Genomic DNA, 26,831 nt, shown 5'->3' on the forward strand with positions numbered 1-26,831 from the left:
ACTTTCAACAACCTTTTGAATTCATGCATATTATCATTCACTCTTGTTGCACTTTACTGCTGCTGGTTGCAGAATTTAATTTCACTATGGGCTACATTTTTATGTTGTTTGTGCACCACGAGGAGCAGCATCTCCAATTAGTCAGTGGAGGCTAGAGGAGCTAGGAGAGGTAAGAGATTTGTTTTAAGAAGCAGTGTAATGTAACTGGTGCTGTACATACTTGAGAATTTCAATTTTATACACCTTTCTACTTTGAGTCTACATTGTCTTGCATCACAGCACATTAATAAGGACATGTTGGTTTCACTTTTATTTAAGTTTGACAATTGAAAACCTAGATATTTAGATTGAAATTAACAATTGGTTCCTCTACTAGAATTTTATTCATGGCAGTATGGAAGAAGCTGAAAAAACTGAAAGCTAAAGAAATATAAGCATTTAAAATATATTTGGACAGGTTTGTGTGACCTTTGACATCGACTATGAGGCCCTATTTACACCCTCAACACACAATGTTACCAGAGGTTAGTCAAACAGCTACTGTAACACTGTTCATGACAGCACAAACTTTTACCTACTTCTGTGCATTTTTTTTCTGCAGGCCTTATATTTACTGTGTCCCTTGAGTAAATGATTGGTAAAACATGACTATTAAACAGTCTGCCATGTAGACCCTCAAAGGACTGGACCATATCAACTTATCCTAGATGGCAGACCTTTTGTTATGTAACTACAACATGTAATTATGAGACTCACAGGGAATATAGACAAATGTAAGTTAGTTGTGGCTGCACTGTCTTGAGTTTTCAATTGCAGCATGAGGGTTTGATCTTGTGTTGTATTTAACCACTGAACTGAAATCTCAGTCTTCAACAGTTCATGGGGTTTTGCTAATAACCTTTTAGTTGATTGACTAACAAAGCCTGTTTCTTAAGTTGTTCAATGGTTGTGTTGCACATTATATTAAAGTCTCTCTCTGAGTATTAGGACGGTACTGAGACCTATGTACTGATCTTATCTTTGTATCGGTGAGGGTCCATTGAACCAAATGTCACATGGACTAACACAAATGTGTGTCATGTTTGCTTGTGGAGGTCAGAACATTTGAGCGTGAGCAGAGAGACTACTTAAGCCCTGTATCTGTGGGACAGTCCTCAGTCCAGAGAGTACACTCTTGACTCCATTTTTCCCTGCAGTCCCAACCCCACAGTCATGCTGCGTCTAGCGGTCCTTGGCCTCATCCTGGCATGTGCAGTGTCTCTCAGCAGCACTGCTGTGATTCTAGAAAATGGCCTGCCTATCATGTGGGCACAGACAGCCAGCCAAGTGACTGAGCTGCCAATGCAGGACGGCATTGTGACTCCAGACCCCTGGCAGTTCCTGCACCGTTTGAGCTTTTATCGACTGATAATTGCTGCAACAGATCCCTTCATGGGATCCATGGGGACGAACGCAACAGACAGTCCACTGTGGGGACTGCCTCTGCAGCTTGGATGGATGTCAACTTCAGGTAAATTACCTTTTTACTTTGTATATTTAGCGGCAAAATATCCTCTTAAAGATATAATACTTTTTTCTTTTTTTTGAACATTACTTCATAGAACCACCAGTTATCAAAGAACTTATCTGGACACCAACAAATGATGTGCTATTTCTTTAGGGCGTCTCGCTGACCCAACCGGTGCAACAACTTGCGGTCTGCAAACAGATCCCATGTGCATTTCCACTCAGAGCTGGTGGAGCTGTAAGTAAACAACAAGCATAGATATACACACAGAAACATATACCAGATAACACAAACTACTTCTTTATTTCTCTTCAGGTGTAAGCTACTTTGTCTCTGCTCTTCCCTTCCTGTCTGCTGCACAGCAGGGCTTCCTGGGAGCTGGAGTTCAGGTGCAGTCTTAAGCCGGAAGATTATTTATTTTACATTAATAGCTAATACTTCTCGATGAGGAGGATGACTCTAATGACGATTATAAACTGATCAGGTCCAGATGCAGGTGCCTGAAGGTGTACAGGACTACTGCACTACCTATGCTGACTGTGCAGCCCGCTACCCTGACGCCATGGCTAAGTGGGATGCTTTTTTCCAGGTATTTAATCCAGGATTTTGCTCGACATGATTAGGCCACATCTTATCATGGAGAGCACTTTTCAATGTGTCAAAGCATTTGTATGCCCTGTGTATGTCCTGTTACAAACTGGAGTAGAGAATCAGCGACTCTAATGTTCCATATTTGTGTTACAAGGGTCTCAAGGCTTCAACTGACTCTCCCTTGCCTGAAAACGAGAAGAAAGACGCCATCCTCGGTCTCTACTGGGCAGCCCAGATGGCTTCAATTTATGCCTCCGCAGCATGCAGTGCAAAGTAGTATATATTTATATTTAGACACAACTCTGAGCACAAACTGCTCTTCTAACTCATCACCAGAAAAGCTTTAGGTGTATTAACTAAAAATGCCGTGCTCTCTTTCAGACAGAGCCACTACTCGTCTGCAGAGGTGACATTCGCCAACAGCTGGCTGAACTCAGCTGAGTATGTGGCAGCTGCTCGTTTCCAGTCCAGCTTGGAAAAATCTGCGATGTTCATGTCCCCCATGCCAAGTCGGATTTTGAAAGTACACACCTACAACTTCATCCACCTTTTAATAGGGACATATCACATTTTACAACCTGTGCGCGTGTCTAGCTTTTGTCCATTTGGTCTTCTAGGACGGCGACAATGCTCCTCACATTGCTGATCTGAGTCAGGAAGAGAACCACACTCTGTCCATCTTCTCCTGGATAAAGAACATCAACACTCTGCTTGGTAGGACACACACATAAATATGATATTGTTGTTGTTTCTTTATGGGGACGATCATGGTCCTTCATGTCATCCACCAGGTGGAAGTCTGGTACGCATGTGGAAAAGCGCCATGTGTTCAGTGAGCACAAGAGAGAGAGGCAGAAGTCTCCTGGAGCAGCTTCTACTGAACCCCGGCTTTGCCACCAGCACTTTCCTCTCAATCATCACCGGAATGAGCACAAGCTGCTGAGACGAACACACTTGTAAAGACAATAAGTTAAACACAGCATCTCCTTTTTAATGTACTGAAAAGGGATATTTCTGTTTCACGTAATATCTTTGGCAAGTACTGTCACTGGAGATTGTTGGTAGTCATTCATGTGTCTTTGTTCTTTGCTCACACTGTTGTGAATATGTCTCAATAAACAAGCCTTCACTGTTACTGTCATCAAACTCTTCAGAAAAATTCTTCTGTCTTTAGTCTTTAATTTTAAGACGGTAAATTGGAAAGTAAAGTCCAAAGTAAACTTCCCTTACGAGTTAACAGTTACTTTCCATATTGACTTACTAAATATGGTAAAACTTTTTAAATTATAATGTAGTAGAAGAAGTTTATTGGAATTTATTGCCTTGGAGAACAGCAAGGAAAATCATGTGTCAGTGAAATTTTATGAGGTGTAACATTCATACAGGATTTTTTTCTTAATACTGTTGACACTAATAATTCTTCAGTATGAGCCACAAGATGCTGTTTTTTTTCTTTCATTTTTTTCATGTACAGTGCAGCACTGCTACTACCTGAGTAAAGACTATAAATGGTCTGCTCACTCTTTATAGTCACAAATTTAGCACCATGTCCATTTACATGTTATCCTGTGATGTACTCTGGTCCAATAGCGCCCTCTAGTGGTAGTGTGATATACTGTAGACGTTATCGTGTAATTTCTCAATCTATGATGACATTCTGGTATTTAAGACACTGATTGCAACAATTTGGACTAATTTCATGAGTACTACTACAAAACACTTCATGATACTGGAAAGGATGGTTATTCAGTATTCTTACTATAGTTCTTGGAGGGGAGTGAGCATCCGTTAACCAGAAGTATCCAGACACAGAGATGAGTCTGGGAAGAATAATATCTTATCAGCCCAGAAGTATTTTTTAGTTTGTTCATACAGCATTGGGTTTTCTGGTAATCGATAATTAAATGGGAACAACAACACTCAAAGGAGAAGTCATTCATTCAAACTTTCAGTTTGTAGATTACTTGCAAGTGTACAAAAATCCTGGACAACTCTTTATTTCAACACAAAATGTAACATTTACTTTAACAAAATAACATCAAATAACATCCATGACATTTTTGTACGGAAGACACAAAGCGCCCTCATGCCCACTGTAGAAAAAAACACAAAGTCACCCCTCTGTATGTTATTAACATAATGTTATCTATGTTAGCTCATGATTGTCGATGGAAAAGCAATATCAAATACAAAGTTACACTAACAAAACACAAATGCTGAATGTGACATCCTGTCAAGGCTTGCACACTATGTGTACTTTAAATGTGTTTCTCTTCTTCTTCTTTTTTTTTAAATTTTTATTTTATAGCTTATCTGTGGTCCTTGTCATGAACAGCTTGTTTGAAGTTAGTACCAAATTATTTGCACAAAACACACATTACATTGATGGTTTCAGACATTTCAGACTAAATAAAAGCATCGAATGTCTTCACACAGCTATACAAATGCAGAGTTTCCAGAATCTATTCTGGTTTTAACAGCATTAAAGGCCGATCAAATAAACTGTGGCAACTTTCAGTCAGGACTAACCAGTAAATACTGCTTCCTCAGTACATGGATATTTCAAAATAGTGCTTTATGGAGGTTTGATAATACACATCATTGTTCATTTGCAGCAGTGGTTCCCAAACTGTGTGTTGGGTCCCTCTGTAGGAGCACTATGAAAGAGTATTAGTGCCACGCGTAAGAAAAAAGAGAGAGGAGGTAGATTTTTTATTTTATCATGCAGGAAAATGTCGAAATGTCAAGAAGTTGAAATATAATGTTGAGAAAAAGGTTGACAGTTTGAGTCTATAACAACCAGAAAAAAAATCAAATCTACCTCCTCTTTTTTTTTCTCATGGGTGGCCCTAATACTCCTCCATAGCATCTATCTATCTATCTATCTATCTATCTATCTATCTATCTATCTATCTATCTATCTATCTATCTATCTATCTATCTATCTATCTATCTAGAGCACAGAGGCATTGCAGGGATTTAGCCTGGGAGTGAAAATGCTAGACTTTTCATAGCAGGGTGCTTAATGTTGTCAACAAATATCACATAGGTGTAAGTGATAACTTTAAATGACGGCGATGATCCCGTGATGATTGTCCCATCACAGTGTGGCGATCGTGACTGGGCTAGCTTTGTCAAGCTTTGGATTTCTAAACACTTGAAAGAATTTGTGTGGCCCACTAAGACTAAGACACTAATCTACACTGAAATGACTAATTCTGCCTTCAAATAAGGTCGTGTATACAGTGTACACAAGAAAAATCCCTTCTTTTGGTATTCACAACCTTGTAAGAGCTCATTTTCTTAAAGATTTTAGTTCACAAGTGACGTCTTTAGAAAGGTAAGGGGGTGCATGGTAAGTTAATAGAGATATTTATGTCTGAAGAAATTGTTCATATTCTCAAAGTCTTTGTCCTTACATTATAGCTTTTTCTACAAGTTAAGTGCTACATACAGCTGGTATCACTGCTTGAATGGTAGCCATTTTGTGTACTCAACTTCCTACACAGTTAGTTTTAAGTTGTAATATGTGTAGCAATCATGTTTTAAAACAGTTTTTCTTTCTGTTTCTCTCTAATGAAACACAACCATCAATCCACTGAGTTAGCACAAAATTAGCTGGCTAGCTAAAGCTGATCAAACCTGTAAGTGACAGGCCAATGGCTAAAAGCCTCTCGAAGGACGTGAGTTTTCAAAAGATGCCCTTTTAAATGTAGTAACAAATTCTGTTATTGTTCATTGTTGAAATTTTTGATTGGTCCAGATAAGATTGCAAGGCTATCAATATTCAAATTAGCAAAAATAATGGAAGATAGAAGATGAGCAGACAGGAAGAGAAGCTTTTAATAAGTGTCTCATTATCTCGTCCACTATGAGGTTTTATTCATTAATACAGTTGGTGAGCATGTGCGTCTGGAAGTTTAAGCACAGTCTGAGTTGTATTTGTCACTGAAACAACAAAACATGGTACACAGTGTGTGTTGGTGTGAGAGAAAAACCTTGGGAACCACTGATATACGTGAATAATGATCTCCACCCCAACACTTTTATTTTAAATACTGAAATGTTGAATCATGTGTGAAGTGTCGCACCAAGCACCGCGGTATCCTAGTAACCTTAAAGGATACAGAAAACAGACGTGGATTAAAAATGTCACCACCCTCCAAGAGGAATGATAGCCAAGCCGGTTTTATCGCGCCATTTCCTCTTAGCGCTGGACATAAATTTCACCAAGCTTGACAAAACCTGTGAAAGATGGCATAACTAACACTGAGTCTATCCAGATATCATAAAGGAATGTCACTGTAAAGTCTAAACACAAGGAGAGCTGGAAGGAGAATTTTAAACAAACATTTGTCAAACTCACTCAGTTTCCCCATTGGAGATCTTGAGCAGCTTCGGCAAATACTCGGGGAGAAACGTCTTCCAAATCACGCTAAAATAAATTTAAATCAGGGTGAAGACATCTGAGATTTTCAGACGCTTGGTTTAAAATAAACAGGTATTTCTCATGCACATGTACTACGCAGTACTCTCAATCTTTCTTTGGCTTCTTGCCGTCTGCTGAGGTAGAGAAATGACTGGATGGTAGACCTGCTGTTAGCTGACTTACGGTTGAGATCGCATGCTGATGGCATTTGCATCTGTTGAGTGTTGCTAGGCTATATGAGAGGTAGAGGATCTCTGCGCCTCACACAGGAAACTGCCCTGAGTCTGCTAATGCACCGGAGTGTGTGAGTGGAGGAAAGTGTCCGCACGTGTTTGTTTGATAGTATCTGAGAGTTTTCCGCTAATGCGTGGGTACGTCAAACAGTTAATGTACATGTACAAACATATATATATATATATATTGCGTGCATGTGTGTTTCCAGGGTGTTGCTAAGCTTCTCCGTAGGCTGAGGCCTTGTCTTTTAACAAGTCCAGACACACGTGACAACTCCAGCTCCCTGCAGATAGAGAGAAAGGGACAAAGAGACGGAGAGAGACTGAAATCTTGTCCTTTAGCCATATATAGCTTTGGCCTGTAACCGCTCTCAAACATACAGCACATGACATGTATACACTGATGTACAATGCAACCTATCAAGGGTGGCTCTCAGCTGTGGTACCTTCAGGAGGCTGGGTCATCGGAGGCTTCAAGCAGTACATGTGGTATCCTCTGTCACAGTCATCACAGAACAGCAGTTGGTCCTATATGAAAAACACACAGAAGTATCTTCAAACTAAAATTCATTGGTCTTGTGTTTCCAGCAGTACGGTGTAGTTTACTTTATCTGTCTAGATCATAGGCCTTCAACAGGTCTTCAACAATGACGCAGAGGTACTGCAGGGGTGGTCACAAAATCTTTGGTTGATTAGACATTTTTATATATTTTTTAATTTTCACCCTAAGTGTCCTCTCACAAATTTAAATTTCTTTACATACATATATGATTCTAACACATCTATATTTAACATAGAACACAAATAATAGGTAGGGGGTCCCTACTTAATCTCTTCATCAGTTAAGGGGTCCCTAGCCAGAAAAAAGGTTGAAGACCTCTGGTCTAGACTCGTATTGAGGAATTGTTTGATGTGTTTTTGCGGAACGTTAAGATGCCACAGTTTGACTCTGTTCCTGTATGTCGTCACCTTGTCATTTCATCCTATTAGACAAGTATGTCAGAGCATTTTGGAGCAATCTGATCATCCTTTGTGCTGAATTTGAAGACTCTAACCTCAAAGCGTTTCATCTCAAAACATCTTGTTCCCAAGTTGATTTATGGCCAAAGCGGCATTTCCTTTTGACCTTTTAACAGCAAAATCTAATCAGGTCATCCTAGAGTCCAGCTGGATCCCTTTGGGCCAGATATGAAGAATTATTTTTCATGAGAATGGGACTGATGTGAGGCCACGGTGACTTTGACCTTTATCCTTTAAAATCTGCTCAGTTGAGTCCTCATGGACACTTGCACCAGCTTTGAAAACATAAAACTTCTAACCATGGCTGTTATTACGTACACTACAGTCTGAAAGAAGACCATACTGTTTGACGTGTTGAATTAAAACAGGAAATACTGAATTGCCTTGTCACACTTTCCCACTCATGACGTGACGCCGGCTTTCTGAGCTTTATTCATTGCAATATATTGTCTATGACAGGCTGAAAGCAGGTCGGTGAAAGGTCATTACGTTAAAAGGGAAACACGTCAGCTTTGTCGGTCCAAAGCTAATTCGAAGCGAACAATGACATTTCTGGAGCCGGAGAGGACACTGCAAGGCACCGCTTTGCCATACATACGTCGTTCTCCGAGGTTCCGCAGAGGCTGCAAGACTTGCACTCGATGCACTGCCACTGGTAAGTCCTCACCGCCTGCATCATGTTGTCTGTGAACTGGAGGCACGTCGGGTGGCCTGTGGAGGAACGGTGAGGAGGAATAAAGGGAGGAGGAAAGGAAAGAGTGGACAGCCAGAAGAGTTTACAAACCAAAATAATTTTAAGGTAATTTCTGACTGCTGTAGATTAAAAAAAAGAATAATAATAATAAACAGATGAACCCAATTTTAATAACCCACTTTCAATGAGACATCCGCTTGGAAAGGACACATTTGAACCTTCACCCAGATTGCTATGTTTTTATGAGTGTTAACTCTAACAGCAATCCATAGTGTTGACAGTGACAACAGCTGGATGAAATTTTCCATCAAAAGCAACCAAGCCACAAAAGACAAGTAAATATACAGTACGTCCGGAAAACAAAACGCAAGCAGTGGGGGAGGGGGGGAGACAGTCGAGACATATTTCATCTTAAAAAAATCTACATCTGTGACAACACACAAATAAACACATTTGCTGTATGTGAAAGAGTCCTCTAGCTGCCCGCATTAATAAAAATCAGTTTATAGCTGCTGCTGACGCCTTTTGCGGCCTCCACACAGCATTGCAGTGCCATTATCTGAACGCTGGTATCAATGGGGTATCAATGAGCCATGAGTAAACCATAATCTGATTTGTATCTGGTCTGAGAAAGCAGCCAGATCCATTGATCACAATCCCTGTCGGCCTCTGATGGGCGATTAAAAACAAACCATTTAAAGCTGAGATGTTTAAGCTGCTGTCTGTCCCTCAAATCGAACTGAGGAATTTCAGTCAAGAAGAGGTGTCATTTTTTATTTATTTATTTTTTTTATAGACATCAGCCTATTAGCTTAGCAGCAGGCAGTGGAATGAGCAATTAGTCTCAGTAAAGATCTAATCCTTACAGACAAAGAGCAGCAACGGAGTGGCTCTTACCTCTTGGGTCCCTGTCCTCTTTAGCCATTGGGGTGACTCAAGAGTCCATGTGCATCCCTCCCCCTGCCATGTGTTTAATTTTGCCACGGAAAACCCACTCTTATTCCTCATTCTGTGGTCCTCAGTGCTGTCAACCTTTTCAGTCCAGGATTAATTAGCACGTGGCAGCCTTTGTTATTTGACGCAATCATAGTCAAATGTAAGCATGGTTTTCTTGGTTGTTAATGGAAAATGGAGAATGTAGAATCCATGAGCATGGTAAAATTGTAGTGATTGTGTCTATGGAAGGCAAGACTTTGAAGAAGAAGCTGGCTTTAAGTATAAATATATCCTACATATCTTCCAAGAGTTAATAATAGTCTGGTGAAGTGTCTTCAAGGTGAGCCAGTTCAGTCCTTTAAAGAGTCTTCCTGCGTTCTATTAATAAAAACAATAATCTGAGAATGACTTTTATTGTCACGAGGTCCGACTAGTCAACAGGTCCCATTATCAGGTGTCAGCGACATCCTCATGGTCTGACAACAAAATGTCTTCCAGTTCTGCATCTTCGAAGCCATGAAACGTGGAGGCCTCGCTGTCTGACGCGCTGCCGAACAATTCTTCTAGAGCACTCAGCTTCCTCCCATCCTTCTTCTCTCCTCCTCTTCCAGCTACCATGAAAACATCAGCGTCAGAGCAACACAGACAAGGCCACACACAGTCTTGCAGCTGTTCTAACCGAAATGAATATTCTGCTCTCTTATGGCAGATGACTCGAGAAATGCTTTGCTGCGATATCCAGCAGATGTGGCTTTGGCTAGAGTGGGGAGAAAAAAAAGGACGGAGAAAAACAACAAAAATGCAGCCGAATGTGCCATAAGGTAATGCATGAGAACGGAGCAACAAAACAGTGAAGGCATGTCATCTAAAGGCAGAAGTCCTCACTGATGGACGAGGCTGACATGGACAAGCATGCAGGATGGAAGCAAGCAGAAGATTGTATGAATTCTCGCTAAATGGATCATTGCAAAGAGGTCCAACTGTTGGCTCTGAATTCTTATGGTCTGAAAGGCTCATTGACAACCCATTGAAAAGACACTGAAGCGACACGAAAGCTTAATTCAACACCGTAAATATCAAATAAAATCTACTTCATTAGTTCAAGACACAAGGTTTGGTTTTTGTTTTTGACTGAACTGCATTAAGGTCACTGCGAACAGTAAACTAAACTCAGTCCGAAATACTTTCCCCAAAGTAATTATGTGATTTTTTAAATATTTGATGAAGAGTCTTAAAGTCCATGGTCATTAGGGAAACACTTTAAGTCTATGCAGCAAAGATTAATATAAGAAGAAAGCAAAGAAGAACACATGGACAAGATTGTGGGTAAAAAGGAAGTAAAGAGAAACAAAAATGAGATGTGTAGTAGACACAAAGTAAAGTATGACTCTAGCAGACAATACATTTCTGGAATAGTTTGACATTTTAGGAAATATGACGACTAACTCTCCTGCAGAGAGACAGATGAGGAGATTGATACAACTCTTGTGAGTTAAGGTGAAGGCTACAGCTGCAGGACAAATAATTTAGCGTACAGATGGAAAACAGGGGAAACTGTTAGCCAGTTTTCCCCCCTAAACTCTGTCCTGTGTCTCTATAGCTCATATCTTTTTTTTTCACAATGAAAACAAGACTAAACCAGTTAGTTGTGAACAGAACAACGGCAATTGTTTCGTTAGCTCTGTCTATTAGCTATGCTAAGCTTCTGGTAGGTCAAACTGTCTTCTTAGCTTAGCTAGTTTTAGATTTACCGTTAAGACAAATGAGTGGTATCGATCGTCTAATCTCACTCCTCGCAGGAAAGTGAACAAGTATTCATTTAATGATAGTGTTAACTTCTTACTGTGCTATGGTTATCACAATATTTTAAAGTCCCCGTGAAAAAACTAGCAGAGTGCTACTTCCGTCAGGATATCTTCATGTTTTTGAAAATAATAGCTTTCACTTCATTGGTCCCAAGATGAGCACACGCCCTCAAGTGCACGATGAGTCAACATTTTTAAATGGTTTTGCAGGAAAAGGCAAATTGGAAAGCACTATTTAAAATACCCTCAAGTGGACAATTTTTTGTCAATGATGCCATTGTTTAGATGTATAGTACGAGGCTTACCATCAATGGTGCACATCAAATTTGATTTCACGGGGACTTTAAATCCTTTAAGTTGGCACGATGGAGAAAAAACTGTTATATGTGTGGTGTAAATTAAAGCTTAAGAAAAAAAAAAATCCTGAAGCTTTAATGTGAATCATTTACTTGTCTGCTTCGATAACTGGGAACTCACCAGAACGTCCACAGTCAGAGCAGGACACCAGCTCCTCGGCCTGCCCCGTTTTCCTGTTGGAGTCCTGGTCTCCCAAGCAGAAGTCACAGTAGTCGTTGGGGATGATTGAGCCATCTGGGCCCTTCTGAGCTGTCACAGGAATAGACACAAATAAGAACAATCACACATGAGCCGTGGCTTTCAGCTTTTAACTTGAGGTCATCATGAATTAAGAGGTGGACAGGTTTACGCTTTGGATTGTGTCAAGTGGGGAGCATCTGAGAGGGAAAACATTAATACAAAATGTTACGTCATTAAATGCTAGCAAGTGCCTTACGTTTGTGATTGTCCGTGCTCTGTGGAGAAGATGGAGCCATGTCTGTTTCCTTCTCCTCCTCACCTTCCTCCTCTGCCAGGTGAGTGTGGGTGTAATGGTAGCTGAGACCAGGCCGGTTCTTGTAGCGCTTTCCGCAGACTACACACAAAACAACACAGATCCTTTAGACACATGGAAAACCTTGAACACGGAGGGATGTGAACATCAGTTTAAGACACAGACATCAGTTTCAGCTAGACAGATTATTACTATGAGACTTTATCGGCAACATAAAGTTTAAGTTAAATAAGTTCAAACATAACACAAAATCAGGCATTTCACTGATAGGAACATTGAGTTTTAGCTATTTCACAAGGACATCAAGTGAAACTAGACATAACTAATAGACAGTTTTATGTTAGCGTTACACTAATGATGCTTTTCTTTTTGTAATGAGAAATGCATCAAAAGGTTAGAAGATCAACTAAGTCGTACATCTATTAAAAAAGTAGTACTAGAAGCATTTACATGGGTGATCTAGTCTAGTCTTGCTTTGTGTTCACGGTGGCGCTGTAGCCATTGTAGAAGTTAATCGTTAAGCGGTATCCGGCACATTGCTGGTGCAGACATATCTGTTTGTCCATCTTTGGTTTCACCAAAAAAGGTACTATTTTTAAATTTTAAAACAATCTGAATAAAAAAAAAAAAAGAAAGAAATATGCCCAGAGTAAACACTTCTACAATGACTACATGTGAGGATCACATCACAGCTACAGAGTGATCTATGAAACATGCAATCCCCTCAGTGTGCCATTAACTGAGCTGGAGCTTAAGCATCATTTAGTATGTAGCCTCATGGCGTAGCGTTATTGTCATGCAGTGCTTGCACTGAATTTAAGAAGGGAAGCCTGGACTAGCATAAAGCATTGAAAGCGTTGCACATTTCCAAACAATTAGCATTCAGTCAGCCATTCATACACCAGACACCCATTAGCAAAAAGGTCATTCTTTAAGACTGTTCATGGAGCCTCTAGAAAGACAAGATGACGACAGGGTCAGATACCTTCTTCAGCCTTTTTTGAGTTATACTTTTGTTTGTATCTATCTGGAACAGAGAAGACACAAAAGCAAACAATAACGGAAAGACAGAACAAGACACAAAATGAGGATGACATTCGTTTGTTCGAGGCTCAGTCAGCATGGAAATCGCTAGCCACAATCCCCATGGCAATCCATTCCTGGGAGATTCTGTCCAAGTACGTAAGTGGCATGCTAGTCAGGTCTGGATTAACAGCAAACTCTTTCTTCATGCTTAGAGGGCCGCTCTTAGGAACAGACAGTGAGAGGCCTATCATTGGAAGATGAAAGGAAATGACTTATCTGCAAAACTATCTTCTAAATGTTTTATTTCAAAACAGCCAGATCTGTTACAGGACTGAGTTTGATTTCAGGTAAACCAAAGTGCAAACTAATAGCACAGATCACAGGATGGCACGTGATGCGGCGCGCGGAGAATGAAGTGGCCTTTTCCCTTACTGTCACACACGTAAGGTTTGTCCTGGTCTTCGGTGTTAACGGGCTCTGTCCGCCTGCGACTCGATCCTCTGCTCTGAAAAGGAAACGCACATCTGATTCTATGTTTAAACTTCAGACACGAAACGCAAATTGAAACAGCACGTTGTGCGCTAACATGCCAAATGAAGAAGGTAAACATACGGTACGTGTCTTAGGATATTGTTGGTGTTGCAGTTGATACCATTCTGGGTAATTCTTCATTTCATTACATGGATGTTGTGTTACTCTGTTTCACACTCCAGTAATAACAATCTATCTCACACAAGCTGATACTCACTTTGCCTCTGTTTCTGTTCTTTCTCTTTGGAGTGTCGAGTTCAAAGTCGTCATCGTCTTGGAAACTGTCCCCGATCTCCTCTGCCTCCAGTACTCTCTGCAGGGCGCAAACACACAGAAACACAAGGGTCTAGACAAAAGTATCAACAGGCGGGAAGACGTTAGAAAGGAGGTGAAGGATATAACACTGATCTATTTGCAAACCGATTGTTGGATTTGCATGAAAAAAAAAGCGCACACTTACGAACGCATTAAAAACACACCTGTATTTCAAGCAGCGTCTCCTCTTCCTTATTGATGCTGTTTTTTTTCTCCAGCTGGTTGTCCCCCCTCAGGAGGGCCTCCAACGCTGTGGCCTCCCCCGGCGGCCCCTCACGTTTGGGAGCCAGCTCCGCTTCTGAAGAGACGAGGAGAACAGAAAGAAAGGAGCACTTGATGTGGGCGCGGGTTTGTAAATTAAGTTCGCCGCGACCTGTGCGTGGTAAGTGTTTTCCTCACAACACTGCGAGCTCACTGGAGCGGGTTTGTCCTCCGGCCGAAGAGAAAGGAACTTCAAAGGGAAAGCGTAGTGATGAATTCGGGCTGCAGGACAAGCTGCAAAGGAAAGCTCTCATGCTGCAGCATCACAAAGCCAGCAATTGTTTCACCCTGTAGTTCACCACATGCTTCTTGATGAGCCAACGAGTTTTCACGAATTTCGTGACAGAGTCACAGTCGTGCTCTGATCTAACTTTAAACTATGCAAAAAAAAAAAAAAAAAAGTATTTAAGTGTGGAGTTTTTGAACTTGACTGGACACAGGACACACCTGCACCGTTCGCTCCGTGAAACCGCAGCGGCCCGAAACAGGGTGAAACTTTGAAGAAAAAAACACATTGTTTTGTGTCTGTTGTGTGTCATTACTTTGTGCCTCATGCGTTTGCTTTGGTGCGATAACAAGTCTAATTAACTAACTTACGAAGGGATACGTTACCACGACATGTGTTTTGGTTCAGTTCAAGGTGGCCAGTGATACAGTAAAATGACACCAGACAAGATGAATAAGTAAGTCGGACAGCTTGTATAAAAGTCAGTTTATGAATAATGGCCTTGTCTTAAAGACATAATTGCGACTTATCTCCTGATCCATCCAAGGGAAGGGGGACTGCTTGCATTAAAAAGTAAATATTTATCCCTCTAATTACAAAGGAGAGTAAGGAGATGTTTGGATTAGTTACAGAACATGACATCAGCCCAGCTGTTACTTACACTTTCATCCATTTTTTTTTTAAAAGAGAGACTTGAAGGCTGAAACTCACAAGAATGCATTCAATTAAAAACTCTGCAAATGACACAACCACATGGGGGTTTAGGTGTTTTTTTTAGGTGAGCGATCAGGCAATTTAGCAGAGAAAATCTAAATCTTTAGGATCAGTTTTGGTGGAACGATGAATCTATGATCAGATTGGAAACTAATTTATCCCACAGGTACAGAAGAAAGGAAATACAAAAAAAAAAAAACACATTCTAACCCCCCTCTAATCATTTTTTTTCCTGTCTTCAGTTGCTTCCATTCATGAACTTGAACTTGATGAACTCGATGCAGCACCGACTCACTGTCCCCCCCTCTGGACTCTAATACCAGGATGGAAACTGAATTAAAGCAGGGTTGTGATAAGATTGGACATGGTGGACATAAAGCCCCTGTACCTCCGTGCCTCGCTCCTCTCATTCCTTTGTGTCTTCCTATATACACTTCCTGTACTTATACTTCGTCCACCCCCACGTACACCGAATTCCACTTTAAACTGTTTTCCTCTCCTCTGTTTTCTCTCCTCTTCTCCATCTGCCTTCGTCTGTTTATCGTCCCCGTGGCTCTTTGAGTTACCAGCGAGAACCCTCCTCTACTCCTCGACTACATGCGAACGCACGCAAATAATATCGATCCGAATCCGCCGCTGACCTTAAAGTTCCCCGATTTTACACGTCAGTTCAGTTTACTCGTCCTCAAGAGAAGAACTGAAGTGTTTCTAAATGTAGTCGTGGTGTTTGAAAGAAACACTCACTGGATGATTCAATGAAAGACGCGTGCTTAAATATTGATGATTACTTTCTAAACCTGTTCCTTTTGAGGCCTGCGGAGGAGTCGACGAGAACAGGACAAGAAACACTGCGAAAAAGACGTGACTTCCCGTCGCCTGCTTATTGCTTTTTGCGCATAAATTAATTTTTTTGAAATGAATGCTGCTTACAGCTTTTCAGTTTCAATAGGAGTGTACACGGGGTAAAGCAACATGGCTCCGGAGAAAAGAAAAACTATGACCGTGACAAAAAGAACAAGACCAACAAAAACAAGGAATTCAATTCTGGTTTCAAGTTCTTGTAAGCTTGTGACAGAGCCCTGCGTGTATCCTCGCTCACAGAGACTGTTCAGGAAGCATTAAATAAACATAAAGCATTTGCAAAAGCCCGAGAGGGGAGAATTCACATTCCTCTGTCGTGTTGTGATAGATATCTAGGCCAAACTGCACAATTGGATACCTTAAAAACAAAACTCTCTTTCACTCTCAGCTGCAAAGGCTTGTTAACTACTAAAGTGTATCGCTAGATTTCCCTTTTAGTACTTCAGTTAGTTGGTCACTTTCAGCTCTGCTCGGCAATTCTTTTTTCTTACTTGTTTTTTTTTTTTGTTTGAAGAGAAATATTTCCTGTCCTTTGCTTAGAGTGCAATCATTCTTAGCAGAACCCTCTCGAGTATTATATTGCGTCTGGAAGACGGCGCGGGAGAAACAATGGAGTCGAAAAAGGCAGAAACAAAGACGTGCCTTTATTTCTCCCCCTTATCAGGTTCCTGGGGCATTCCTCTGCTAAAATCCCCTTTAACACACGCACACAGTATGCATGCATGGATACACATGCTCATAAAAAAAAAAAAAAAAGCACACGCTTCCACCTCATAAGACTCGGTTACATTGTAATGCCTCATGGACAAATGATTACAGAGGCCCAGCTAGGGTGCTTCTGGGCTGCAACGGGGAGCAAGAGTCATGTGTGGGGGGTGTTTGTGCGCCTATGTATGTGTGTGCGTGTGTGTGTGTCTGCAGCAAGAGAACAGTGAGAGGAGGCATTGATTCAAGGGAGAGAATGAACCTGGAGACCTGGTGAAAGAGAGTGGCTAAGCAGAGCCAGATGGTCAGCTAGAGAGCATTAAAGCCACCAGTCTTCTGTGGGAAACAGCAGCACAGAGGGGACAAATAAACACGTATACGTATTTAAGTAGTTCAAAACAAAAAAAAAAAAAGAAGCCGATTCGGTTGTATAACTGCGGGTCAGCGCGGCTGGGGCCATGAGTTTGTCTGTGATTGCAGTTTGGCTCACGTGCGTTGTTTGTCCTACCTAGTCGGAGCTCACACAGGCGGAGCTGGGGATCCAGGGGAGGGTGAAGTCGCCTCTTCTTTCTCCAGCAACGGGCAGGGTAGGTATACATCTGCCCTGCTGCCTGGCCTGGGCACACACACACACACACACACACACAAGTGCACACATACATATGCATACACACACACACATAGGGAGACACGCAGGCACAGAGGAGGAATTTTAACAACCACTGGCAAGCTTAAAACCTTAACAAACCTTGCATTGAGTCCCCTACACACACACACACAGTAGTACACACAGCGGCCTTGTTTTCCTAACACTTAATATATCCTGATTTGGGCTCAGGCTAATGGTCCATATATTCAGAGAAATCCTTCTCTTGTGCTTCCAGAGACAATTTATCACTTAAAAACCAGAATGCCTGCGTTTTCCGGGGGCTGCATGTTAGTTATCCGGCTAACACGCAGACCCCTCAACAGACAACAAAATGAAACCCTAACTAATTTCGGTTAATGTTGTGAAAATATACTTTACATTACTCCAAAGAATATCGCGGTCTCTCCGCCTTTAATCATATTCCACCATTAGATTTGAGGGAAAGGGGATTTTTATGTCTGCACGAGCAGAGGAAAATAAAATCAAGGGAGGGAGGGGGAGGGATAGACCCAGAATAAATGCATATAATGTGAGTTAGGTCTGCCACAAAGTATAGGGTGTGGCCTGAAGGGCTTTGCATACAAGATGGAGAGGCAGGCTATTTGTGTCCAGCTTTGAGTAAAGAGCAGATTTGTTCCCTTTGGCCTTGCTGACGAACCAGATGTGCATAATGCATTCTGACGGCTGGGTTCAGGACAAATCAGCAAGTGGTAACTCATGAAATATAGAAATGATGGGCCGACTGCGTGTCTTACCGAGAGAGGAGATCTATAACGTATGGCGTAATTATCACACACGTGGACTAGATGAACAATTTCTGAAATGTGCTCATCCATTACAGAGAGTTAGAGGAGATCAATACCACCCTCATAACTGTGTTAAAGTTCTAACAGGTTAGCCTAGCTTAGCATAAAGTCTGGAAACATCCACACTCATATGTTGACGATCTTCATCCAGAAATGAATGTGTCAGTGTGAAGCCGTGGGTTGGCTAACTTGCTGTTGGCTGTATTCTGATGTTGAACTTACAAACTCTGAAATGTCTTAGGTCTAAAGCCAACAAAGCAGTGTTCCCATATACCATAGTTCTTCAACATGGGGTCCATGACCCCTAGGGGGTCTGCGGGGGGGTCACAAAATCTTTGGTTGATTGGACATTTTTTTATACATTTTTTTTTTTATTTTCCACCATAATTTTCCCCCTCAAAAACCCTACTGTTGCACATGTTTGAAATAATAAAAAACGAACCTGTGTATCATGAGAATAGCTTGATACTGAATGATAATAATGATGTATATTTATAAATAGCACTAGGCCGAGTTTAATATAGCACATATATAGTAGGTACGAGGTCACTACTTAATCTCTCCATGAGTTTGGGGGTCCTCTGCCTGAAAAACGTTGAAGACTCCTGCCATATACTGTTAATTAAAACAAGATTAGTACTGTTTTTAACCCTTTGCTGTGCATCTCACCTGGCTGCCGATGGCACTTTTCCATCCAGATGTAGCAGTTGTTCTGTGCCACCCCAGTTTGCGAGTCCAAGAAGGGCATGCGCACGCTGCGCTCAGCACAGAGTCGGGCATTGTAGTTGCGACAGTGTTCGATGGCCTCTTTGTAGAACTGGTCGCCGAGCCTGACCAAAAACAGACAGAGAAACAGGCACACAAACAGTCAGGGAACCAGTCAGGTCGATGGTCACAGAAAACGAGAATCAAAGACATCTCTATGCAACGTTTGAGCCCCATTAATATTCGCTTCTACGACAGCTGCCCGATCCCTTCAACATCTGAACTACATTATAAACAATATAAAATTAAAATAAAGTTGCCCACAAGGAACTTTATAGTCTTATTTTAGTCTTTAGCGATTTAACCATGCTGCTTTGATTTCTGCATCTTGTGCGTTGAGTCATTCCCGCTGTTAGAGTCAGATCAAATAAACGCTAAGGACATTTTTGGACGGTTAATGGCAATAGCATGTGTTGAGGTTGATCATTTGGTATCATCTGGAAATAAAGTATGAGCGACTCTTGAGCAACACACCATCTCTTTGGCTCAGCTTGTTGTGTAAAGTCTGGCTTTGCTGCGTACACTAGATGCAGGACGAGGGCTGAAAAGGAATGCCTGAACAAGCTGAGCGCAGTGAGGACACCCGTAAAGGAAACTGTGATGAACCACAAGAATAGAAGAAATGTTTCATCCTGTCAAACAGATAGATGAGCGAGCGTGCCGGATCGAAGTCCGCCAAACAGATGGGCTACACACTGATGTGCACACTTACAAAGGACAGAGTATAAAACAGGAAGTGAGACATCAATGACATCAAGTCATTAAACAGACAAGAACAAACCCAGATTAAGACGTCGTAGCAGTTGGTACGTTCTAAGGAATATTTTCTCGATGTTTTTGCGAGAAACATGTCTGTTTCTTGATTTTTAAAGCACAGATGTCTATCTGTTTGCCCATCAGTCGTCTCCTTGCCTGGCCAAGCTGAGATGGGCGGTCTGTGGATACTCTGCACAGATATGTAAAGAATGCCAAGCTGGACAAAGACCAGCACTCTGGTCGCTGTGAGTCTCACAAAGATGTGCAGTGTTTGGAGACGGAGGGAGCTGAAAGTGGATGAAGGAGGACGAGGATGAGGGGGAAGGGAGAGGCGTGTAAGGCTGGAGCAGCAAGAGGGGGCGAGCCAGGTATTGCATGTAAAAGATGAAGAAGAGAGCAGGGATTACATGTGGTTTGCAGGAAAGGCAAAAGAAGAAACACTGATACTGTCGTATCTGGACAGAGATCAGTGTCGAGCAGGAAATGTGTTCTCGACAGCTGCATAGTTGACTCGACATGAACAGTGTGAAAAGACAGAATTGACTGCATGCGCTGAATATTTTGTGCTGCACAATAATCATTTCATTTTCTCAGATCACCGCAGTTCTCACAAATGCCGTCTGGCACGTAATGACATACTGAGTAAAAATAAAGCTTCAAAAGTGCCAAAAATCTAAGTGCAGCCCCTGCACACTCTTATGCATGTAGATTTGCATATAACTTGTTTGTTTAAGTGATTTATAGTCTTAAAGTTGTGCATAATTAAGGGAATGGCAGCTCTGAGAGAGTAGCTGTCATCTGCCCGGCTCAGCTCTACTCACGGTCTACCACTTTGCCGAGTTTTGAATTAGCCAAGAATTAGACCGAGTCAAGAGCTGCCAAGATGGTGACGGCCAGAATCACGGCACTCTGGAGGAAATCTATGGTGACACATCAGAGAGTTTGTCCATCTTTATATAACGCCAGTGGTAAAAAGAGATACATATATTATATATATATATTCCCTGATGTAAATGAATCATGATTTCCTCTAATATGAATAAATCATTCTACTCTGCACTGAAGCGATGACAGTGTCTTTTGAAATATGCTGTTATGCACCGATCATCCACAACATTATGACCACAGGAGAAGTTAATAACATGGACCATCTTGGGACAATGCAATGTTCTGGTGGGAAAGTTTTGGACCTGGAATTACTTGTACATGTAGACATGTAGCACCAACCTAGACCAGACCAGACACCTGCAGACGCCTAGCCTAACCCTAAGGGTTTAGAAATATCTCAAATTTGGCCTCCAAATTCACTCAGATGCCAAACTGATCGAGTATCTGTGGGATGATCCACAGAGGCCCTCAACCCATAGGACCCAAAGACCCCTGCTAACACCAACAGGACACCCTCAGTAGGCCTACGTCCATTCTCTGGAGGAGTGTGCTGTCATGGATTCCTGTGTTGATGTGTCTGGTGTTACGTTACACTACAGCTAGATTTTGGTCAAGATTTTGTAATCAACAGAAATATTTAATCTGATAAACGCTGGCATAAAAACAGCTTTGGACTAAGAGAGAGCTGCTTCTTTGAGGAAAATATTCATCCATGAGTCACTGCTAACAACTAATAACTATAAAACCAAAAATAGTTGTTTTTACAGTGCAGCTTTTGAGTGAATTTGTTTATTAGGCAGATTAAGAGGTGCTGCTGTGTGAACTTTTACAAGTAGGCAAATTCAGGTTGGCTGTTTCCGAAGTTTCCAGTCTAAGCAGAAAAAGAGGTATTTTCATTACTGTTCTTTTAGGTGAACATACTCTTTACTAAAACAAACTTTTTGAGACAACTAACTGATCCTATTTAAAATATTGATCAACTCACGGGTTGTTACATTATAAGTGCTGAAACAGGTTTAGAAAAAGGTTTCCATGTACAAAACAGCATTTCTGCTTCCACCTTCGGCGCCGCATGTGCATGGGCTTAAATGCGTGCGGCGGCTGTTGGCCGCAGTCTTCAAGAAACCCACGGGAACAAAGAATGCAGCTGGTGCTTTTTGGGGACACATGTTTTTACAGTAATGGACCGGCAGTGAGAGCGATCCGCTCAGAGCCAATTCTCCACGAGAGACTTCCTGTCACATAACTCACATTCCCAGAGGTAAAGCGCAATCGCCGCTGTCGCTTTTTTGTTGCCTGAACCGACGTGCGTGCCTTTTCCGCCGCCAGTTCCCTCCCTCTCTGTGTCATCCCGTGCTGCCTGTACGTCTCTGTCCCCATCTCCGCCGACAAAGCGGCCGTGTGACGTCCTGGGGCGGCTTACATAAGTTAGTGTTCGTGCCTGTTTGCCCGCTGTGCATTTGTCTGAGTGCCGTATTCATTAGGTGAAAGTCAGGCGACAGTGTATGCCTCTAAGACCATCTCTCTGGGGGTTGCGTGTCCTGAGACATCCTCCCTGCCCCCTCGAACCTGATTCCACCATCAGAGATTGTGCAGTGCTCCTGTTTGTACCCATTAATGCACTGGATGACTGATCTGAGTGATGGTGCTTATGTAAGTTTTGCATGTTAGGGAACACATTCCTCCTGGACAACTGCTTCCTGGATACTGATGGAATCTGCAGTTGTTTTGCGCTTCTGTGCCTCTGTGAACCACGATGACTGTCTCAGTTTCTCTCATACAAGCAAAGAGAAGCTTTTTTTGTGTCAGCGCTTCCTGGTCAAAGCTCACAGAGAGGGAGGAGAGGGAAGAGAGGGGGCACTCTCATCATTTCAGTCGCATCTTTTGTTCTCTGTTCGGACAGATCCCTCACAGGTGCCCATGAATGATTTATTACAGCCAGGGGGGAGACATCACTGGACATAATTTAATTTTCACTGAACTTCAGGTGAGCTAATAGGGAGACGCGCACTCTCCAGAAGACCCAGTCGAGTCCCCGAAAAGAGAGCTTACGACTACTATAAATATTCAAGCGAAGACTTAATCCTTATCCGAGTGGAGTGCAGGCTCCATTAATCCGCCGTTGTGTTCAGATGCCATTCCTCTCCATCAGTCTAACTCTTATCTGACACATATTTCTGTCACTTGTGCATTACCCACGGCACTTTTTCTTCCCTCTTGCTGAGTAGGATAATTAATCACTAACAGAACTTATCGGCAGCACCATAAATCACTGCCACGCTTCTCCGCGCATTAGTGTTCATCTCTAAGCTACGCAGTTCACTTCCTTTTCTCTCAACTGAAACACATCGCCCACGCGGTTCAAGTTGACATTTTATTATAAAACGGAAATAGTTATTTGATTTAATCAGTTTTCAAATAATAACTTTAGTAATTTCTCACACACAAAAAAGTTCCAGCTCCACCTTCTCACACATGAGAGTCTTCATTTAGAGTCAATCTTTTCGTGTCTATCAAGAACCAGAAAGTAAATCCTCAGCTGTCGTCGGTTCACTTCACAACTCTGTCATTTTAATCAGCTCAGTGAGCAGCATCTCATTTAATGGCTCCAAGGTGGCTGCCAGTCTCTTCAGGTGACAACAGTTTACTGTCGCCTCACAAGCGAAAAAGGTTCTGGGATGAATTGCATGTTTTGTCGCGTCTCTTTGTGTTGGCCCTGTCCGTCGAAAGGAAATCGTAATGGATGGATGATGCACGGATGGTAATCGAATCATCACTTATTTGCTTATTCTGCTACATTGTCTATTGTTTGTTCCGTTGCACGCTCACTTGGCCAGCTGCACAAATCTGCACCTCAAAGGTTTTTAAATTCGAAAGTTTGAAATTGAAATATTTGCAGCCCTGCTCCGCTTCAGAGGCACAGCATTCCCAGGCGCGAGGAACTTTTCTGAGGTTGTTTGCATGACCTAATTCAGACGACTGAGTCAGAGGTAATGGAAAACAGTATAGCCTGTCACAATACACCAATCACAATGACAAGTTCTCATAAAAGGCAAGGATCTGGCCAACATACGCAAAGCATCCTAAAGGAAAATTCTCTGGAACTGTCTAAGAGGTGAGGAGGAGACGAAGGTAAGATTCCTCAGTGGAAGCAAAGGGCAGGGCAACAGCATGTGGGTACTGATAGATGCTTTTGTGGCACTTTGTAGGCCGAGCAGCGGGTGAAGCCAAGAGGAGGGAGATGAAGGAGGAGGAGGAGGAGAAGGAGGGGCCAAGGAGACGGGATTGGGGGAAGAGGAGGGCTCCGATATGTCCCGGGGCACACGTGTTCCCTTTCAAACCCTGTCACACTGATTTTCTCTCAAACACGCGGATGTGCGTACGCACAAGTGCACCCACACACACACGCACGCACACCCTTGTGCGTGCACGGACAGACACACACAAAGGGGAGTGAAAGGGAAAGGTGCAGCAGAGTGCAGTAAGCAGCTGAAGAGGAAAGGGTGTTGCCGAAGGGAAACCCTGATTCAGATGCTCTCGCTGTTGTTGATAGTCAGAGGCGGCGTGAAGGAGGGGGAATCTGGAAGCGATAACTCATTTTTCACTCGGGATTGGATCACCGGAGGAGAATGTGTCTAACGAAGAATACCGTATATGCATATATCTCCAATTTTCAAACACAAGTCACACACAGAAAGAGAAACATGTGCAACTTTTATGAGCAGTGGAGCTTTTTTTTTTTTTTTTTTTTTTTTTTTAATAAAAAAACGTTCCTGGCCATTTAATTCCCTGTGCCTGGAAACCATTCCCAGACATTCCCATTCCCTGGAATAGACAAAGGCCAGGGTTCGCCCCTGTGCTCAGGGTGTAGTATAAATGTATGCAGTCAGCCTAAACGCAGCCAGACAGACCCCCGCCACCCCCCCATCCGACCCCCCCTCTTTACCTCCATCACTCACTCACGCTCCCTCTCACATGAGCTGGGGGAGGGGCGCGCGGCTCCACACGTATGCAACACAATAAAAACATACAACACCCAAACACATCCACTACAACCCTCATCCCCTTTGTATTTCCAGTAATCTCAGCCCTCAGCCTCTCTACCCTTGCGCAAACACAACCAACACACTTCCCACCTGAGCTCATTAAAGATCCTAATCAAGGACACATAATACGCACATCTCTGCATATGAATTACCTATTTGAATACTTCTCATGTCAGCTCCTCATTAACTCCCATCGCAGCGACCCCGGTTTTCAATCACAAAGGAGTCTTTGTAAAAAAAAAAAAAACGAGTTTTTAAATCAGTCACGTAGATTTGCTAAACATGACTGAATACGTCTGATGTGTTTGCTGCCAGGTGCTGGTGGTTATAATTTATCTCTCAGGACAGGCCGGCCAGATTATTACCACGTCCTTATTGAGCATCGGGCGGGTGTAGTTTACCAGCCACATCCAGAGGACACATGAGAAGTTGTGGCTATTGTTTCAAGCGCAGCAGACTCAAACAACTGTCCAAAAAGTAGACCACAACGGTTTTCTCTTGTATTTTATGAAGGGCTTAGGTGGAGTCTTTCCTCTAACATTGCCCCCCCTCCCCTCCTCCTTTTTTTTGTTTTTGCAGATATTAGATGGGGGTCTGCATGTGAAGGGCAGATGGGACTCCCTCCCTCTAACCCTCTTTTCTTTACATGTACCTCTGCCTCTCAACAGATGGACTCAGGAAAATTCTGGGACGCTGCTAATCTGCTGCTCTACATGCACTACTGCAGACGCACAAAAGCAAACACACATATCTACATTCTGCGCCGCACTAATCTGTTTCGGTGGAAAACAGCAGCTTAAAGCCTTTTGTCCACCGCACCATATATATCTGGATGTCAACAAAGAGCATCATGAGTTTGTTATATTCCATTTCTGTTGCAGAAAATCAATTCTTCACATTAACAGCTGGCTGAAAATATGTATTTACACTTGGAAAGTATACACCACACAACCTTATTACAGTGCTGTTTCGAGCATATCCTGTGTCACGTTCATCCCCACCATCAGATAAAATTGAACTGTCTTCATTCCCATCCTAGCATGCTTTTATTTTGACCTCTTGCACAATAGATTTTAGGCAAACTGTCAAAACACTCTGCACATTCCACATGACCAGCAGTAAACATCTGCTGTCAGCCAGCAAGGAGACAAACATTCAGTAATATACACTGAAGTCAAAGTTGGGTTCATCACAATAATCTTTTATCACAATCTTCTTTAACACAATAGATTTTGGCCACACACACAACCTCTTATTCACACACACTTACACACAAAAAAATAAGATTCCGTGCACATATTGAGGTTTGTGTTGTGCAATAACATACAACGATCTGATGTGCATTGTGTGCGTGCAGTTGACAGTGTCGGAAAAGCACGAGTGTCGCTGTAAAGCGGCCGTTCAGCGCAACTTGCATGAAATTATCTACGCAAATTTTCAGTCCGGCGACAAAGAGCCCAGCATGCAAACTTGTGTCAACCGTTTAAAAAAAGAAAAGAAAAGAAGAGAAAAAGATAAAGAAATGTGGGCAACTTTCTGTCAAAGTGAAACCCAAGTGCATGCGCGGGCTGCTTTTTTCTATGCATAATGTGCATGAGTGCATGCTTTTATATTATCATTATTCAACCCAGCGGTACCTGAAGACACAGAGACTGTCCGAGTGCACGGCAAAGGTGTTAAATTAGTGTTTCTCATTTAAAAGCGCATTCATACCCCGTGTACACATACATCCCTGTCACCGCGTGTAATCAAACCATGCGAAGATTTCATTTTTAGAAAATAATACTTACGATTTTAATGGATTATGAATGACAGTCGCCATTTTCCTGTAGGACTGTAACGTAATATTCCAAATCTCTGTGTAGTTTGGGACCCTTATGAAAAAAAAAGGAAAAGAACACAACAGCCAATGCGGTCCAGTGCACTGTGCGCCCTACCAATGCAACACCAGCGGCAAGACGTTAGGCGTGGCTTCAGATAAATCTGTCAGAATTAACGTCCCGGACCCGAGACTGTGATAATAACATGAAATAAACCTAATTTAGCTTTCTTTCAATTAAAGCAACCAGTCTGAGTAAACACTGCAAAGCGTGAGTTGCGCGTTCATGTTTTTTCATATGGTTTGGCTTGTAACTTATGGCTATTTTGATATTAAACCCCCCGTCTAAATTTCTCTTTCTTGTTATTACTTTTAATCCGATGTAAAACACAATCCAT

At 42.2% G+C, this 26,831-nt stretch overlaps 2 protein-coding genes across 6 annotated transcripts; one reads left to right on the top strand and one right to left on the bottom strand.

Annotated features, from left to right (window-relative positions):
• The first annotated feature begins 1,141 nt into the window (after nt 1-1,141).
• On the top strand, nt 1,142-3,239 carry LOC124998997 (protein LEG1 homolog). The gene is made up of 8 exons (XM_047573715.1): nt 1,142-1,510; nt 1,661-1,744; nt 1,823-1,896; nt 1,992-2,096; nt 2,253-2,371; nt 2,480-2,621; nt 2,716-2,812; nt 2,890-3,239. The coding sequence occupies exons 1-8, from the start codon at nt 1,213-1,215 to the stop codon at nt 3,039-3,041; spliced, it is 1,071 nt and encodes a 356-aa protein (XP_047429671.1). The 5' UTR covers nt 1,142-1,212; the 3' UTR covers nt 3,042-3,239.
• Nucleotides 3,240-4,079: 840 nt separating this feature from the next.
• On the bottom strand, nt 4,080-26,545 carry dpf3 (double PHD fingers 3). 5 transcript variants are annotated; one of them, XR_007111118.1, is made up of 13 exons: nt 26,405-26,545; nt 18,829-18,989; nt 17,213-17,320; nt 14,102-14,235; nt 13,840-13,935; nt 13,524-13,596; nt 13,051-13,092; nt 12,009-12,146; nt 11,693-11,821; nt 8,379-8,491; nt 7,207-7,288; nt 6,465-7,044; nt 4,080-6,343 (listed from the first exon to the last, which is right to left on the bottom strand). XR_007111118.1 is itself a non-coding variant. In XM_047573712.1 (12 exons), exons 1-12 carry the CDS (start codon nt 26,434-26,436, stop codon nt 6,977-6,979), a joined length of 1,176 nt encoding a protein of 391 aa, XP_047429668.1. In that variant the 5' UTR covers nt 26,437-26,545; the 3' UTR covers nt 4,080-6,976. The 5 variants fall into 5 exon arrangements, 2 of the variants coding, with proteins under 2 accessions (XP_047429668.1, XP_047429669.1); XM_047573712.1 differs by having other exon boundaries at nt 4,080-7,044; XR_007111119.1 differs by lacking the exons at nt 4,080-6,343; nt 6,465-7,044 and adding an exon at nt 9,372-10,021 and having other exon boundaries at nt 7,249-7,288.
• Nucleotides 26,546-26,831: the final 286 nt, after the last annotated feature.

The sequence above is a fragment of the Mugil cephalus genome, chromosome 21, assembly GCF_022458985.1.
Source record: "Mugil cephalus isolate CIBA_MC_2020 chromosome 21, CIBA_Mcephalus_1.1, whole genome shotgun sequence".
Classification (NCBI taxonomy): Eukaryota; Metazoa; Chordata; class Actinopteri; order Mugiliformes; family Mugilidae; genus Mugil; species Mugil cephalus.